Raw genomic sequence first — 18881 nt, 5'->3', positions numbered from 1 at the left:
TGTGCCCAAATGTGACTGCGTGAACCAATTACCCACAAATAACCACAAACCCTTGTGTGACCCAATCGAAACTGAACACAGATCTTTCGCAGCATTTTGTATTTTAAAACAAATTTAAGTATTCCGTACAAGACTAAGACTTTTTCCCGTTCATTCCTATTTTGTTAAAAGAATCCTTGGCAAATCTGTGGCAAAATAAAACGTAGGAGGGTTTTTTAAATTACTTTCATGAAAGGTTCAGAAGCATGGAGCAACTCTATTAGGTAGCATTCCTTCTAAAAGAAAAAAAAATTTTTTTTGAGCGTTTACTCAATACTAACAAAATTTACGAGCAAAAGTGGGCCACTTCTTCCTTCACTGGGAGATATAAGTAACTTTCTCGTCAGATGTTTTTTTGTATCTAAATGAAGAGATCCCTGTTCAATCTGCTTATGTTCAACCCTGTGATCCAAGCCGTTTTTGACACATCAAGATGACCTAAGAGTCGATAAGCTTTGGCAGAGGAAAGAAATATGCAAGAGAAGTTTAGGAGCTGAGGGGGGGAAAATGATAATCTAAGTTGATTTGTAGAATACTTTCAAATTCTCGAAGATGTTTTTATTTGGGTGGCTGTGGAAACCTCAGGTCTGTTTTATCACAGCTTGAAAAGGGAAAAGAGGAAAAACACCAAAGAACACGCACATTTGCGGTTCTTTTGGATCGTATTACCAACATCTCATCTCAAGGTTTCCAGGAGTGGAAGCCAGATATTTACGGTATTATGTACTCTTCCAAGTGTCAGAGGTAGTCAGAATCATCTCAAATGGAATAAACAAGGGGATAAACAGCTGAAAATAATAGCTTTGGGTATTTGCTAGATGCCGAGAAGTCAAAGGGAGTGATGTGTAAGCTCATAAAACAGTGGCTGCTGGGTTTATCTTTTTAAAGGGAGACTGGATTTTGACATGGAGACAAGCATGGCGAGAGTTTTTCAGTTGTGAGCTGACCAGCGATTTTTCTAACTACCACCAATAAAACAAGTGAATACACCTCCATAAGAGACATCATCTACTTTTTGCCTCTTGGGGAAGATTATTCCAAACTCATACACTCATGAAGCCAAGGATAGGAGTCGGACTTACCTTCAGCCATTTCAGATAATCCAGACGTGAATTTAGAGACTATCACTTAGTCTGTTATCACATGCTTTCCCATATTTCAAAAACAAATGACCAACTAGGAAACAACTTTATTTGACAATCAAATCTGCTTAAGCAACTATAGCCAGCATTCATTTTTCATCACTTTGTATGTTTTTTGTTTCCTGCATGTCATGGTTTGAAATAATCTGAAAATAGGTATCTGAAGGATTACATAAACAGGTGAGATTGTAGAGAGCAAAATATCTATATTTTCAATTTGCTGTTATGCAGATGCCGTCATGCTCTGTATAGACATATTCTTTCTTTATGATATGCTTTTGTCTCTAAGAGTTCCTCTGTTCTTTAGGTTTCTCGTGGACTATTTTTCTATTACAACCTATTTATTACTTATTCAGCTCTGAATTGCCGATGTTAATTGTTTAATTCTAAACTTATATCTATGCCTGTAATTTCAATAATTGAGGATTTGGGCAGCACCATGATCTTGGTAGCAAAGGAATTTAATAATATCGCCTATAGTTTGCTCAAATGCATGCACATTAGTTTAGAATAAAACTTCAAAACCTTTGAAAAGAAAATTTCAGAGTAAGTTCATTTTTCTCCTTTGACTTGTTTCAGAAGGCTTTCTGTAATGCCCACATTTACCAAGTATTGCCCAGGTACTAAGTACTAGATTAAGAGCTCACTATGTGTAATTTTATTTAATCCTCATGTTAACCTTATAAAGTATATTACGTTGTTCCCATTTTATAGATTAGGAAACTTAATATTACTAAAGTTAGTAACTTTCTCAAAGCCATGTGGCTAAGAGAAAAGAAGACCCTTCTGGTGTCCCACAAGGCCAGCATGATCTCATCTCTGCCTCCCCCCACCCCGCCCCCCAGCTCACCTCCTTCCCATCATTCTCCTCTCGGACACAATGCGTTCTCTCAGTCCCGATAGCATGCCACTCCGGACAAAGGGCCTCTGCTGTTCCATCTACCAGGAATCTTTGTCTCTTTCCGCCTTCCCCCGCTTACTCATTAACTCAGTGCATCCTTCACATCTCAACTCAACATCATCGCCAACTCAGGGAAGCCCTCTCCAGGGTCCCTAGCTGAGCTCAGTCTTGTGGCGGTCACAGGGGTGCAGTCATCAAGCTGGGAGGCACACGGTTGTTCCAGGTGTTGGCACCGTCAGGTACCCAGCTCAGCATCAGAACTGAGCCAGCCTCTTTGCAGGCAGCTCTCAGCGATTGACTGAGTGCAGTAGGGCCCTAGGGCCAAGCCACTTCTGCCCATTGTGAGAGTCCCCCAATGGAAATGAGCTGTCTTTGACCCAGCGCTCCTCATTGGGTTGCCAAGACTTGGTCGCATATGCAGTGTCCAAGGCCCTACCTGCCCTTCTTGCCTCTTTCTCCCTTTGCTTTATAGGGGCAGATCTGCATGATGGGCAGAAGCCTTTCCCTGCCCAATCCTGTTCACAGGTGGCCCCCTCCAATAAATTTCTTTTGTTCCTAACTCCATTTCATCTTCTGCTTTCCTAGAAGTCTCAACTGTCACCAGTCCCCTCTTCCAGACTCTCACAGTTTCCTGTCTGCTTCTTTTGTAGCACTTCACAGTTTTGTGGCACTTAGAGTTTGAAGCTGTGTCCTGTGTGCGTGTGATCGTTTTGTTGAGGTCCGTAAGCTCCGTCAGGCCAGGCCCCTGTCCGATTTTGCTTATCATTGCATCCCGAGACCCAGGTCTCTTTCCTGTTACTCCAGAGTAGAGACTTGTGCCCTGGACTGGAGCCACACCACGTCCCATCGCCCTGCTCTGGTGCTTGCTCCACCCTGTGTGTCCGGGGCCGCTTCACCGACTGTAGCTGGTCGAGTGCTGAGACTGTCCACACAGCGCTGAGTGACACATGGAAACCTAGCGCTGACCGGGAAAGAATCCTGGAAAAGGATGTTGCGACGCGGCCCGGATCAGGCCAGGTCCCGCGCTCAGGCCTTTGGCCTCCTTGCCCTGCGTGGAAATGCATGCCCTTTCTCCTTGAGGAGCAGATAGGACTTTAGTGTTTCCAAGGCCTTCTGAATGAAAACATCTGTATTCGATTTTTCCCGTCACAGCGTATTAGTGAAGTCCTGCAGAAGAGCAGCTTGTAGTTGACAAGACTCTCATCAGAAGGTGTCACTGCCATCAGCTGGAATTACAGTGGGGCTGTTAGCGCTGGTGCCCTAGCCAGATACCAGTCTGGGTAATTACGTTAAGTCTACCTAAATTCCCTCCAGACTTCTCATCGGACACAGTGTTCATCTCTGCCTTGTGCAAGGGAGCGTTTGCTAAGAGCCTTTCAGCTGCTGCCATAGTTCATTCCAAAAATGGATGCATTCCTGAAGGACCACTTGTCAGGGGGTGTTGTTATGGGGGATTCCTGCTTGAGAGGCTGGCCTGGTTAGATCGCCCCTGAAGCCCTTCACCTTCCAATTTGAATTCTGTGATTCAGTGATTGTCACCTTCAAAATACAGTGTTCTTGGAACCGTTAAGAGCCTTGTAAATGAAAAAATACTGCCAGATCAAAAGAGTAGAACTTAGTAAAGGAGACGTTTACATGCACACACCCCGAAAACATGTGGACACAAACCTGGACATGCCAGGGACCCCGAAATAGTCACGGTTGTATTTTCTCTCTTGAGTGGAGTTGGAAGCCATAATTAAGTGAAGACAAAAGCATATATACGTTGAACGAAAGGCATGTAATCTTGGGGATAATTCTGATGTAATTAGCACAGCAGAGCTGCATTAAGGCCCATGTGCAATGAGTGGAATTTTCCAGCATTGATTAAGCTGGACCCGAAGAGAACTAAGTCTTTGTCTGAAGCTGCCAAAAGAAAACAACTTTGGGATATTTAAATTCAGGTTGGAAATTGGTTTGAGTAAGGGATATTTTAACCACAGCTGTTCAAGGGCTAAAAACATATGCGTGTATGTGCATGCATGCACACACGTGCGCACACACGCGGGCACACACACACACGCACATACACACTCTGCCTCCTCTAGAAACAAGTTAGCCAAAGGTGTACATTCCTTCTAAGTTCTCATGATCAACAGATGTAAATGTTCACGGTGTTCAGATGAATTATGGACCCTAATGAGATTTCAATACTGAGCAAACAATAAAAATTTATGCATCGCATAGTTGCCGTGGCCTTTGGCTCCATGGCTAGTGTTCCACCCTTTCAACAGCTTCAGTAATATAATATCCAGCTGGCTTAGAGGTAAGGAAAATTCGAGGGATGAATTGAAATTGTGAGAAATTATTTGATGGATTACTTTGTCAGGGTAATGCATGGCCTTGGCATAATTACCATGGCCACCTTCACCCTTGAGGCAGGTGGTGACAAAGGCCTGCAGGCCTAGGTGCTGAGCCAGTTCTCAAATGTGCTCCTTGCCCTCCTGGTCCCCAGTGTCCGTGGCGTCTAGGCTCTCCTGAACAAATGCCAAACAAGCACATTCCTGTCCTGGTCCAGCAAGCGTGCAGGACAACCGAAAGGCTGCACTTTTCCCGAGAACTGTCATCTGTGTCAGAACGAAAGGAACCAAACAAAAGGCAGACCAACCTTGAAATAAAATGGGGCAAAGACGGGGAAAGGGATGAATGATATCTTTTAAAGCAATACGTTTAAACACAAAGGTGAACACAGGCACGCTAATCCTTTTTCTCTTCTCTTTTTTTTTTTATCAATTCAGACCTTGAACTTAATGGTTGTCTGCCTTGTACTTTATAATGTTCAAATCTTAACATGTGATTAATAGCAGATTCCCCGTGCGTACGTGTCAGAGACCACATCTGTAGCAAATCTGCCAGCATATTTCTTAAACTAGTTTTACTTTGGAACCATAAAGTAATTCCTGTTTAGTGAATGAGAATAAACCTATTATACATGAATATAGCTACACCCAGGATCCGCTCTTCGGGGAAGAGAAGTGTCTTATATGATAGGGCGGCTCACATTTCAGCGTTCTGAAGTACTTTTCAGCGTGGCCTTCAACAGTGAGAAACTGTTCCCACCCATTTCTTGGTTTTATTATGATAACAGAAATGTATTTGCAGCATGTTGACAAACTCATGTGGAGTAAACAGAGTAGTCTTAATTGTCAGTTCTAATGTTTTAATGCTAAATCGGGCGATAAGTCAATGTTTCAATTTGGCACAGTCAACCACACGTTCTCCAAAAATAGCCTTCGACACTTTTTAAAGCACGTCAGTGGTGTACTTAGGCTCTTCACAAAAGGCTTCATTCTTGTCTACAAATGGCAAACCTCCCCATCATCCCAAGAGTGCCCAACTTAAGCAAGGTTGGAGAAAAATAGACATTTCCTCTGTTTTAAGGCATTTCTTCAACTCTTAACTCTTGTCAAAAAGTAAAGATCTCGGAGTATACAGGGAAAGCCTGCCTGAGAGAGGTTATCTTGATTTTCATTTAACATACGCTCCCACTGATTTTTTTTTTTAAAGACTCGTCGTCAGTATTTCTGCATAGCTGAAAACATAGCTTCCACCCTGGAGAGAGCTCAGGGCTGTTCATGTTACACTCTGAAGCCATATGTTTTCACATCATGGCAAAACCCAGGATGTAGGCAGATCCCTCAGCCCCTGTTGGCTTTGCATTTAGTCTTTTCCTTGTTCTCTACTGTAAACCTATACAGAGAAAGACCTTTGCACCCTGAATATAAGCACCATCAGTAATGTTTTCCCACAGAGGCCAGCAGGGTGGCTAAGCAAGACTTAGGACTGGTGGGAAAAGTGGGGAGGAGGGACAGAAGTCCATGCATGCTATAGATGAGGATGAGGGACTCACTAGGGTGCGTCACATGCCTTCCCAGGGGCAGTCACTTCCTTAGGAGGCTTTGTCACAAGAATGACCATGCGGGCTGATGCAAGGAAGCCCCTCCAACAAAGGCAGCTCCAGAGTTTACGAACCCTGTTTCAAAGCCACATAAGGGGATGGTTACAGAAATAATAACAGCCCTTTACTTTTAAAGTGGTCACTATGTGCTGATCACTTAATATGGTTTATCTCATTTAATTCTTACAAGAACCCTATAAGATAGATATCGTTATTATCCTGAGGCCCAGAGAGGTAAGGACTTTGTCCAAGGTCACACAGCTAAAGAGTGGCAGAGAGCCGGCATCAAACCCAGGCAGCTGGCTCCAAGGCTCACATCCTTCACCTCATGCTATGTCATTTTCTGTTGTTTAGATGTTGTCTACTCTTGTCTTTTAGCGTAACCTGATTTAAATTTTTCTGCCTTGTCACATTCTCTAACTTTTATCCATGTTTTAATAATGGCTGTAAGATTTTATTGCAAGTTACTAACTTCAAATAATTCATGGTTCTCTTGAATTGTTTTGTTTATAAAGTACCAAAGCGGTTCCTACCACAGTGCATCTGTGCAATTTTGATAGCTGGGGTAAACAGGCACCTTGGCCCAATCATTAAGTGTGACGTGAGCTGCAGGTTTTCCATAGATGCCTTTTATTAGGTTGAAGAAGTTCCTTTTCATTCGAAGTCTGTAGAGAGTTTCTATCATGAAAAGGTGTTGGATTTTCCCAAATGTTTTTTCTGTGTCTAATATGATGATCATATGAGTTTTGTCCTTTATTCTATTAGTGCAGTGTGTTACATTAATTGATTTTCACATGTTAAACCAACCTTGCATTACTGGGATGAATTCTACTTGGTCATAGTGTTTAATCCTTTACTATGGATTCAGTTTGATAATATTTGTATTTTGGTGTCTTATGTTCATGATGGATGTTTCTTGTGATGTCTTTGTTTAGCCTTTGTATCAGGGTAAGACTGGCCTCATGGAATGCATTGGGAAGAATGTCTTCTTCATTTTTCTAAATGAGTTTGTGTAGGATCAGTATTATTTCTTCTTTAAATACAACAGGTTCATTCAAAACTGTTTCATTTTAACATTGATGAGATGCTGTAGGAACTTAACTCTTGATTTTATGAATTAGCCTATGGTAAAATTGGTTTCATTATACGTCCTTTCATTTGAAGTTGCAGGACCTATCGATGACGTTAAATGAAGACTTTATGTGATAGAATTCATTATTTGAGCCGCTGGTGCTGGGCTTTTGTTTGTGGGAAGACTTTAAATTATTAATCCAATTTATTTACTTCTTATAGATCTATTCAGCTTTCTATGTCTCCTTGAATCAATTTTGATAATGTGTGTATTTCTGTCCATTTCACCTAAATCGTCTAATTTTTTGGCATAAAACTGTTCAGAATATTGTCCTATAATCCTTTTCATTTTCATTAAGTCAGTAGTGATGTTCCTCTTTCATTCTTGATAGGTGATTTTGTCTTCTTCCTCTTTTCTTTGTCGTTCTAACTAAAAGTTTATCAGTTTTGTTGATCTTTTCAAAGAACCATCTTTTGGCTTCATTGATTTTCTCTATTTTCTGTTTCCTATCTCATTGATTTCTGCTCTAATACTCCCTTTTTTCTGCTAGTATTGGGCTTAATTTGCTCTTTTTCTAATTTCTTAATGTGATTGCTTAGATTATTGATTTGAAACTTTTATTTTTTTCCTAATTAGACAAATAAATTTCCCTCTAAGTTCTGCTTTAGTTGCATCTCACTAATATTGATATTGTTTCATTTTCATTTATTTCAAAATGTTTTCTAATTTCCATTATTTTTTGTTTGACTCATGAGTTTGTTATAAGTGTGTTACTTAATTTTCTAATATTTGGGGATTCCCCAAATTACTTCCTTTTGTTGTTAATTTCTAATGTAGTCCTACTGTGATTGGAGAACATGTTTTTTATGATTTCGGATCTTTTCAATTTGTTGAGACTTGTTTTCTGGCCCCATATATGGTCTGTGCTGGGGAATATTCCATGTGCTTTTTAAAAGAATGTGTATTCTGCTGTTATTAACTAGAGTGTTCTATAAATGTTAATTAGGTCCAGTTGGCCAATAGAGTTGAAGTCTTCTATATCTTTGCTGATTTTTTGTCAAGTTATTCTATCAGTTTTTTGAAAGGACAGTATTGAAATCTCCAAGTATAATTAGTAAATTTTTATTTCTTCTTTCATCTGTCAGTTTTGGCTTAATGTATTTTGAATTTGGTTGTTAACTGTGTATATATTTATAATTGCCATATCTTCCTGATGCACTGATCTGTTTATATTTCTGAAATATTCCTTTTTTTCTCTGGGATTGTTTCTTATCCTAAAGTCCATTTGTCTGTTATTAATATAGACACTACAGCTCTCTTATTGTTACTGTTTGCATGGCATATGTATTTCTATCTTTTAACTTTCAAACTTTATGTGCTTTTGAATCTAAAGTATGTCTGTTGTAGATAGCATGAAGTCTAATATTTTTTATCCAGTCTGGCAATCTGCTGTAGGACTGGAGTATTTACTCCAGTAACATTATGATTTTTTATCTTGTTGGATTTATGTCTGCCATTTTGCTGTTTGTTTTCTGTATGCCTAATGTGTTTTCTCTTTCTCTGCTTCTCCTTTTCTGCTTTCTCTTTTAAAACAGATATTTTTGGTACATCATTTAATTTATCTTTTTTAGAACTACAGTGTTATTTTTTTAAGTCTTTGCTCTGAAAGTTGCAATATATATCCTAACTTTTCACAATCTACTTCAGCTTATAACTGACTTAATTCTAATAAAATATAGCAACTTTATTCCAATATAGTCTTCTTCCCTCTTTTTTTGTACTATAATTTTCATATCTATATCATAAACTCGACAATATTGAGTTACTATTGTTCCTTACGCAGTCTTTATGCTTTTTAAAGAAATTAAGGAAAGAAAAGAGAAAATATATATACAGTCTTTTCTATTTACCATTTCCAGTGTTCTTCATTTCCTTTTGTAGATTTGAGTTACCACTTGGTGTCATTTCCTTTCAGCCTGAAGGACTTCATTTAGTATTTCTTATAAGGCAAGTCTGCCAAAAAAGAAAAAGAAAAGGAGCGGGGGAGGTTTTTTTCTCCTTTGCTTATCTAAAAATGTCTTTATGTCACCTTCATTTTTTTTAATTTATTTTTTTTAATGGTAACATTGGTTAACGAAATCCAATAAGTTTGAGCTGTACACTTTAACAGTAAGGCGTATATATATTTATACTGTGTGCTCACCTCCCATAGTTCGATTTCTTTCTCTTCCCCCTACCCTTTGGTAACCACTAGTCTATAGTCCACGTCCATGAGTCTGTTTGTTTGTCCTGTTTGTTTGTCCTGTTTGTTTGTCGCTTTTAGTTTTATATCCACATATAAGTGATGTCATGTGATTTTCAACTTTTTCTGTCTGGCTTATTTCGCTTAGCCATGATTATCTTGAGGTCCATCCATGTTGTCGTAAATGTCAGTATTTCATTTCTTCTATGGCTGAGTAATATTCCATTGTATATATGTACCACAGCTTCTTTAGCCAATCATCTGTCGTAGGACACTTTGATTGCTTCCATGTCCTCGCCACTGTAAATAATGCTGCTACGAACATCGGTGTGCAAATATCTTTTTGGATATAGGTTTTCAAGTCTTTGGAGTAAATACCCAGTAGAGGAATTGCTGGATTATATGGCAGATCAATTCTTAGTTTTTTTGAGGAAACTCCATGTTGTTTTCCATAGTGGCTGTACCAATTTGCAGTCCCACCAGCAGTGTATGAGGGTTCCATTATCTCCGCATCCTCTTCAACATTTGTGATTCTTTGTCTTGTTGATTATAGCTATTTTAACAGTCACCTTCAGTTTTGATGGATAGTATTGCTAGATATAGGATTCTTGGAAGACAAGTTACCCCCACCCCCACCCTTTTCACCACTTTGAATATCTCGTTTCAGTGTCTTCTGCCGTTGTTTCTTATGGGAAGTCAGGTATTATTTATACTTTTGTTTGCCTGTACATAATGAGTTAATTTTTTTTTTTTTTTTTTTTTTGCTACTTTCAAGATTTCGTCTTTCTGCCATTATTTCTTCGAAGATATTTTTCTGCCACTCTCTCTCCCTGCTCCTTCTGGGACTCCCATTATTGGTACGCTTGTTATTGTCACACTGGTCTCTGAGGCTCTGCTCATTTTTCTTCAGTCTTTTTTTCTTTGTCTTCTTCAGATTGGATCATTCTGTTGACAAATGTTCAAGTTCCACGATTCCTCTTCATTTCATTCATTGTACTTTTCAACTTCTAGAGCTTTTTTATAGCTCCTCTTTCTCTGTCAAGATTCTCTATTTGTTGAGGCATCGTCATCATAATTTCTTTTAATTAAGCATAGTTTCCTTTAATTCTTTGAATATATATATAATAACCGCTTTGAAGTCTTTGCTAAATCCAACATTAGAACCTCTGAGTCAGTTACTACTGACTGTTTTTCTTCTCCTGATAATAGATCACACTTTTTCACTTTTTCTTTTTCTTTTCTTTTTGACATATGATAGTTATTGAAAATGAGACATTTTAGATGATATATTGTAACAGCTCAGGGTTCTGATATTTTTAAGTAGCTTGCCTGAAAATAATCTACAGGATCTATCTCCCCTGCAGTGTGCTCAGTTGTTAGTTTGTTTTTTTATTCTTATTTTTATTTTATGAGCTTGGCTTCCTTTGTGTGCATAGCTTTGTGTTGCCCCTTTGTGTGCATAGCTTAGTGGCTAGCCAATGATTGAGCAGAGGTTATGCTCAAAAATCTTGAGCCCATAAAGTTTCCATCCTCTGCCGAGTGACTCGTATGTGTGTTGAGCACATTCAAAGTTCAGCAAGTTCTCGAGCTTGCCTTGGCTTTGCCTTTTCACAGGTGTCACTCAAGTCTCCCCAGTATATGCTTATACTTTGCCAATCAATAAGAGATGTGCAGAGAGCTCATCTGGCACTTTTATGGCTCTCTCGTTTCTGGGATCTTCTTATGACATTCCTGGTTGGTCTGTCACTCAACCCAACCAGGACTGCAACCTAAGGCTAGCAGAACTGTGGATTTTCCCCTGTTCGTTCTCCTACTAAGTTTGCTCCTTTTCCTGACAGTGAAACTGGGCATGGGTTTTGACCTGTGCTCCAAATCAAGTCAGCCTTCTCAGTCAGCCCCACCCTAGCAAAACCATCATTCTAGCCAATTAAGTGAGGGGGGATGAGGTAGGAATGTTCTTCCCTGAAGTTCTGCCAGCTTTCTATGAATAAACACTTCTGAATTTGTTTTTTGCCCTCAGTCATTATCCAAAGCCTTAAAAGGATCATTTTAACAATTGTTCGGTTCTATACTTGTTGTAGAGAGAGTAAATTTGCCAGCCTCATAGCTGGAAGACCCCTGGTAGAAGGATTTTGCTAGTCTGTACAAAATGTTTCTATAAAGTATTTAAGATGTGGTGGTAATAAGAGATCTCATCTCGGCCTGAAGTTCTCTGAGGTGGTTAATGGCCAGCTCCAGGAGCTTTCATTCCACTCATTCTACCATGGACCATCTGACTGCCCACGTCTTATCTGCAAGTGTTTCTATCAGCTTCCAATCCGGGGCAGCTCTTTGCCCATTAACCTACCCAAAGGCAACAGGTGGGACCTGTTTTGGGCAGAACTGTTGAAGAAAAATGGCCTAGTCATCCGCTTGTTTCACTTTCATTTATCTCTGCCATCTGAGAATACAATACGGATAGCATCAAGCCCGACAAAAGGTACATTCTGATATTATTTTCAGTTTTTTTGTCTTGACAGAGAAGACTAAGCATGGATATCAGAAATACGTACTACAGAAAATAAGAAGGATGGACTCAGTGGAAGGCCAGAGGGAGGTAGCGCTGCTTGTTCTCTTTCTCTATACATATTCTTTTTAAAAAAAGAAAAAAGTTTAAACCCCACCGCCCACTCGTCAGGTGATCGGAGACTGTAGTTGTAAAAATGTGCTGCAGGCAGAAGTTCAGAAAAATCCCAGAAAGTGTTGAAAACATCTCTAAACAAGGTATTTTTCTCCTGCACCTTTCTTGCTAAAGGTCCCAATTGCTGCCAAGAAAGCTAGTGAGAATGTTAGCTGCCAAATAAAAAATTTATGACAGTGTTTGGCAAAGGACTATCTCGCCTGCCTGTTTTATACACTTCCACAAGGCCCTTGAAGGCGGCCTCTCTTTCTTCTCCTCTTCCTCCCCGCCCGCCCCCCGCTTTGGGTACGTATACCTTACTGATCACGGTTCTGGGTTTGTTCTCTAATAAAAGAGCAAACTCCTATAAAGTAGGATTAAAAATATAACTTTTTCCCCCTTCGGTAGCCTCTGAAATGTGAGGGAAATGTTTTCTAGATCCGATGTTTGAGGAGGGAGAAAGGAGATGCTGGGTTTGCTTGTTTAGAATAGACGCGTGTATAAGAAAATGAACAAGAACCTTTCAATTAACGACTGTAGACTCTTCGTGGCAGAAGGAATCTTCAAAATCCCCTAGTCCTTGCATACTTCCACAGCCCACACTTTGCAGAAGGAGACGGTGTTCTGCCTACGGTCACACAGCCAAGGCCACCTGGGAGGAGAGCCTGGCTGCAGTCTCGGTACCACTGTCTACCCCACCACTGTGCAGCACAGCCCATCGTTGCTTTGGTGTGTTAGGGTTTTCACACACACGTGCACTTACAGCATCTTTTATGGCATTAGAATTCTAGGCTTCCCAGCTTTATGAAAATTAAAATACTTCCTACTTCCTTCCCTAAATTTTTTTTTTAATCTAACACATTAAAACTGAGTCAAGATAGGGCTGCGATACTCCTGAAATGGCACTGCCTACCCATATCCATTAAGTCTCCTGGCTGTGTCATTAAATGCTTATTACATCAGCCATTCAATAGGGCAGAAGGGGTGATGCCGTTATTTAGGAAAGGAGTTTTCTTGAATGGAGTTTGGATGTTGATAGTAATAATTACATAGGCTGGTGGTGAACTCCCTGAAATATTTTGCCTGCCTGTCTGAGAAAACAAAATTATCTGTCTCAGTCTTTTCAAAACAGTGATCAGATTATGCTTTCAGTCGTTAATGAGTGCTATTAGCACTCATTTTATCATTCTACCTGATTCAGAAGATTCACTGCTCTGCTGTTCTTTGCCTCACTTGTCAGTAGAGGCATCCGCCGTCATCATCGCACGGCTCAGTGATGTCAAAGCACCCGGCCAGGCTGTGGCTGCCTTTTGCTGTGGCTGTATTGGGGAGTGCGTGTTATTTGATATAAACTAGTGCGGACAGAGCAGGAGTAAGCGGATTATTTCAGACAGCATTAGGAGGCAACCGGAGGAAGATTAGCCCGACATGAGGCAGATATCATAAGCAAATTAGAAAACCTCCCCAATTAGTACAAGAAACCCAGATTTGTGCTGTTTGTGATCTTCCGCTGAAAGGCAAAGTGTCGATGTTACAGGCTCTAGTCTTGATTTAAGTTGAAATGTTGGCATTTCCTATCAGTGCGTGTTAGCATCTGAGACTGTGTACTGGCCTCATAAATGAAGTAAATCCCTGTTCTCTGCGGCTGCCAAGTAGTCCCGATTCTGAGGTTCTATACGTTAGGGAATGTTTTATTTGGCCCTGGAATAATCTCTAGGGCATATTATAATATTTCTATACTGGGAATATCTGACATGACTCCAGTGTCTCACACTTAATCTCTCTTTTGTTTGTTTGTCTCGCGGAACATGGATCATGCCGAAGTCATAAAAATGGAGTATGCAAAATGCCAGATGCTGCAAATGCAATTAGATACTTAAAAATAGCTTCCTTGGTGGCACTGCTGGATATCTGAACTGGGCCTTGTTTTTCTAAACGAGGTGGCACTTTTCTGCTAAGCGACTGATTGTGTGCTCCAACAGGAGGCACGGGGTCCCCTTTTGAGGCCACCATGCAAAGGATCAGGTCATCCTAGAAATCAGACCAGGCACTGTTGTCCTTCCAACTTCATGGCAGTCCCAGATGTGTGCTGTTTTTCTCCAAGTGTGCTATGTAGTCACCTGCTTCTTGACCAATGATGATTTGCAGTCAAGTGGTATGTGGCAGAAGCCGTCAACAGACTGAGCCCGAGTCATGTGAAGGAAATGGGGGTGCATACACTCATCTTAGAATCTGAAATGCGTTTCACATAAACTTTCATTTCACCAGAATTCAAACAACTACAAAACTCAAAATGTACTTTTCATCCTTATCCAAAGAATAAGATGATGTTTTTGTATATGTGTTTGGAGGCTGAATTGTTCTCTTCCAGTTGTAAAAATAGCACACATTCATTACCAAAGAAATTATACGGTGAATCATAGATGTTTTAAAACTCACCATGATCCCGACACCTAGACACAATCATTACTATCATTTCGATGTGTATCTTTCCAATTTTTATTTTAAGTTTATATATGTATTTTTCTTTTTGAAAAATTGAGGTCATAATATACATGCTATTTATAACTTTGCTTTTTAAGTAATATGTTATGGTCAAGAAAATTGGTGGTCGAGTGACGTGTAGGATAGGACAAGATCTTCTTACACCTCTGAATCATCAAGAACAAATTTTTCAATGTAGTTTTAGTATTAATTCTATTTTAGTATGTTTTTTATTGGAAAATTATTAGTATCCAAATGGCGTCTGTGACAACTCTCAACTCACCGATATTATATGAAATATTACCATATCATCATACTCCTTTGAGCATTACTTTACACTTTCTGTTTTTACATGCATGATCTAATTTGAACATCGCAACAACCTATAAAGTAGGAAAAAAAAAGAACAGATGTTGATATCCCTGAATTTATTCATAAATGCAAAGTAAGCTAGAATATAAGATGCACCGTGATGCCAGCCATTACTTTTCCCATCACGTACGGCATGGGGTCTTTGAAATAGGCCCCGACTGGCTACATTTCCTTCGAGTCTTTTTTTCCTGTGCAAAGTTTGCCATTTGTTTTTCAACATGTCAACTCATGTCTCGAACTAATGAAATGTAGATGGTGGTTAAGGCACATGTTTTAAAGAATGTATTCTGCACGCTGTGACACTTAACCCTTGCTTCCAGGTTATAAAAGAGATGCCCCTTTGGACGCCTACTTCCACTGGCAGGAAGCCAAAACAGTGGTCAGTTGGTTAGTCATGGCACAGGTGCAATGAGGATGTCTCACGAACCTGAGATATCTGAATGTACGAATGAGTCCATCACCCACTGACCCTAGGGCCTTGGAGTGAACTGTGTAAAACCCAGCCCACCCATTCACAAAGCCAGCTTCTCTGACATGTAAGGAGGGTCTGGACAAGACTTCAGCAGAGGCCACCGCCTGTGAGGCCCCACGTCGGCCTTATTGTCACACAGGGCTAGGCAACCTAGAATTACAACACTCACGTTTATCTTCAACCACTAGGAAGAAAAGCTTTTTCCTAGACCTTTAAAAGGTGTTCTGTTAGGGCTGAAAGGAAAAATTCCTACAGCCAAGCATCTCCTTTCAGCTAATTTGATAGTTCTCTATCAAGTAAACCATTAGTGAATACATTGATTCTTTTTTTTTTTTTTTCTCTCGTTTTTACAGTTCTGCCTTGGCTATTCCCAAGATTTCTCTGAACCAGTTGGGCAAAATTGATTTTTATTAGTTTCACTGGCCTTGTGGAAAATTATCTCATGAACTGGTTTTTATAGGAGGACTCAAAGCACAGCACAGGGTAAAAAATAAGCCTATAGCAGTCAAAGCTGTTGTCTGAAATGTCTTCAGACTGGAAGGCTGAATTTATTGCACAAAACAAGTACCAGCAAGGCGGAGGTGTGCGGCCCTGCTCATTACCACGGGAAAGGGGAACCAAAAAGCTGAGTGAAAAATTAAATTTTAATAATGCCAGTGATATTTTCTAAATCTTTCCTGACAGAAAGATTCTCATTATTTTTATCTGTCTCCGAGTAGGTTCTTTTAGTGCCATCTCAGAAATGGCCTCAGCTATGATTGTTTTCCAGGCTTTAAGGCATCTGAAAAACCAAATATATACGGAGAGAAATATGCCTTAGATTGTTCAAGGGAGGGCTGTGACCGTGGTAACATTTAGGCTAGCGTATCTACAGCCAAACATTTGCTGGGAGCGCCGTCAGCTTTCACAAAAGAGGTCCGCGTTGTTAAGAAAATTGCTATGAATCTCCCAAGATAAAAGGGGACCCACGATTCACTGCAGTTAGCTATGGGAGGAACTCGGGGGCCCCAAATCCCAAGTTTGGGTTTATTCTGGAAATCGCCCCTTGCTGGAGAGGAGAGTCAAGAAAAAAATGAGAATATCTTATTGTTTTGATAGATATGCAAACTCGCCTTCCAAGTCTCACGTAGTACAGAATTATTTGGGTATATGAGGAAAAATAAAGCCAGAATCATTAAAGTAGCCACGCCAGGAGGACATGAATTCTTCTTGTTTTCTTGGTTCTTCGGTGCCTGTATATAAACCTGTCTCGGTCCCAAAAGGATTTATAGCAATGTACTAAAATATATACCGAACAGTAGATTTTCTACACATGAAATGAAGTCAGGAGTAAGGTGAGTGCACAGACTGTGGACTTGCCTATCCGTTGGTGAGAGACGGGCCACAGATTGCTCCCTCGGCCTCTGGCAGCCGACTTGAAGTGGGAGATGGTTTCAGTTGCACGAGTCAGTATCCTTAAGATAAAAACAGCTCTCTCCCCTACGAGACAGGAGAGAACGCCTTCCCGTGGGACGTCATAATAGGGACACCCGCTGGGCAGGGTAATAAACAACATGTTCAAGAGCATCCTTACAGGAAATACGAGTTCCACGGGCTGTCTCTTCCTGTCCCTCTGTGTCAGCTGGTGGCACAGCTGCGAGCACATGTGCAAAGCCACACTGTGCAGCGTGGACTCCGGGGCTCTGCTGCCTCAGGGGAGACCGGTGTCTCCAAGAGAGAGGGACTCCCTTCGTGAGGCTCCTCAGTCACCCCTGTTTCTCAGCTGGAATTCTGACCAGTGTTCATCAGGGGACTTTGAGATTGTCACCTCTGCCCAGGACCCAGAGCAGCACCACCTTATGTTGTAACCTAGTGTCCTCGTGTTGTCTGGGGGCCGGTTAGGGGTTGGCGTTCCCCATCCACTTGTGAAAATTAAGGCCAGGGAACTTGAGGGCAGTACCTCCAAAGAATGACAGAGGAAAGGGGGATACTTTGTATTTTGGCTCAGTTCTCATGAAAATCCCTCCTAAAGTAGGGTTGGTTTTTCTATTTATTGCAGCTACATGAAGGACCTGAGAAAGGGTTGAAAGGCCACTCCACTCCTTGGCAATTTATTGTCTTTGTTTTCATCAAGTCCGCAGACACGGTCCTCAGTGTCCATCTTCAGGATTGCTTGGGTCACATAGATTTACTCCCATTTTAGAGGTGGGGAAACTGAGGCACATTTACTTGTTTGTCACAAGCTCACTCAACAGAGTGGGAAGAGAGGCAATCCTGTAAACCTGTCTTTGCCACTCACCCTGCAGTGGAGACCACACGGTTTTCCATCGCAGGCCTCCTCCTGGCTGTTAAGACATCGTGTTTAACATCCACGCCATCCTCCTCGAGAATCACCAGCCAAGCTGGAAAGGTCAAGGGGGCTGCAGATGCACACACAGCCCTGACCTCCGTTCGTGCTTTTCATCACCTTGTGAGAGGTCTGAAAGGCACACACTGGCTGGTTTGTGGCTTCTGTTGACTACTCCCTGGCCTCTGACCCTGCGGTTAGGAGTCGGTTATGGGCTAAGTTGGATGCGCTCACTGTGGACCGTGGTTATTGATGCTCATGCCAAGGCTGAACTTCAGACTTCTGCAGGGTCAGGAGGTCTGGGCTCTCCCAGCCTCCTAGGGAATCTCCAGCAAAGCAGGGCAGGGGTGCACCTGACCCCCACTCCCTTCCTTTCCATTTGTTCCTTAATAAGTAGTCAAAGGTCATCGACTGAAAGCCTGCAGCCCACTTGGGCCCACCAACAGATGTGTTTGGTTTGGCTGTCCAAGGTTTTGGAAAACTTTTGCTTAGTTGCCAAAATTAAAAACTTGGGAGAATACGATTTCTGGCTTCCCTTGGAAGATCAGAAGTTCCGGTGGCTCTGAAACTACTTGAGTCTCAGCAGCCATCAGAAGCAGCCCCTCACTTTAGAGAAAGGGTCAGCACGCCCCGTTCTCCCAGTCCCCTCTCCCAATGCCCGCAGCCCTCAGACCGGGCCCGCCCCCTTGTCCCCGCAGCACTTTATTTCTTAGTTAGAAGAATAATACGAGTTCCCAGGCCAACAGGTGACGTGGCTTCACTGGCACAAACCTGGGGATCCTGTTATCTGGCCATCACTGCACCCCACCCTCCTCCTGCCCAAAGAACTGGGAGGCAACCATTGTGTTATAATTCATGAGCCTTCAGAGGAGGCTTCTTCTTAACCCGGCTGGCGTTCACCTGCCCCGAAATGACTAATGCTGCTTTGGGGTATGTAAAATCAGTCTAAGGGAAAAGATGTGAAAGAGGTATCGTAAGTTTGAGCCAACAGTGCTCACTCTGCTGGGTGTCTCATGCCCACTCCAACCAGGAGAACAGGACAGCCCCGGGCTTAGCAGCAGCAGAAGGCCCTCCCACCTGCACTGGGGGGCAAAGGGAGGAGCAGTGTCCCCAGAGCCCGGGACATAGGGTCACCCGATGGAAGCTGGATGTGTGGAGAGCCTATTAGAAGCCACAATGTAGACGGAGCTGCTGGAAAAGCAGAGAAGGAGAGGGAGGAACAGCCTGCTTCTCTG

At 41.5% G+C, this 18881-nt stretch overlaps 1 protein-coding gene across 5 annotated transcripts in view; it reads left to right on the top strand.

Annotated features, from left to right (window-relative positions):
• The window catches only part of VTI1A (vesicle transport through interaction with t-SNAREs 1A), a 324109-nt gene that overhangs the window by 289319 nt on the left and 15909 nt on the right, over positions 1 to 18881 (top strand). Inside the window, exon 9 of one of the 5 annotated variants that reach the window (XM_025039168.1) lies at positions 11853 to 11877. The exons of the other annotated variants lie outside the window; for them this stretch is intronic. Coding sequence (XP_024894936.1) covers positions 11853 to 11862 — 10 coding nt within the window. The 3' untranslated portion in view covers positions 11863 to 11877. Of the gene's footprint in view, positions 1 to 11852; positions 11878 to 18881 lie in introns of those variants that run through there. 5 annotated transcript variants of the gene reach the window in all.

Source organism: Pteropus alecto, unplaced genomic scaffold, assembly GCF_000325575.1.
Source record: "Pteropus alecto unplaced genomic scaffold, ASM32557v1 scaffold177, whole genome shotgun sequence".
Classification (NCBI taxonomy): Eukaryota; Metazoa; Chordata; class Mammalia; order Chiroptera; family Pteropodidae; genus Pteropus; species Pteropus alecto.
This window is presented reverse-complemented; position numbering and strand designations above follow the sequence as displayed.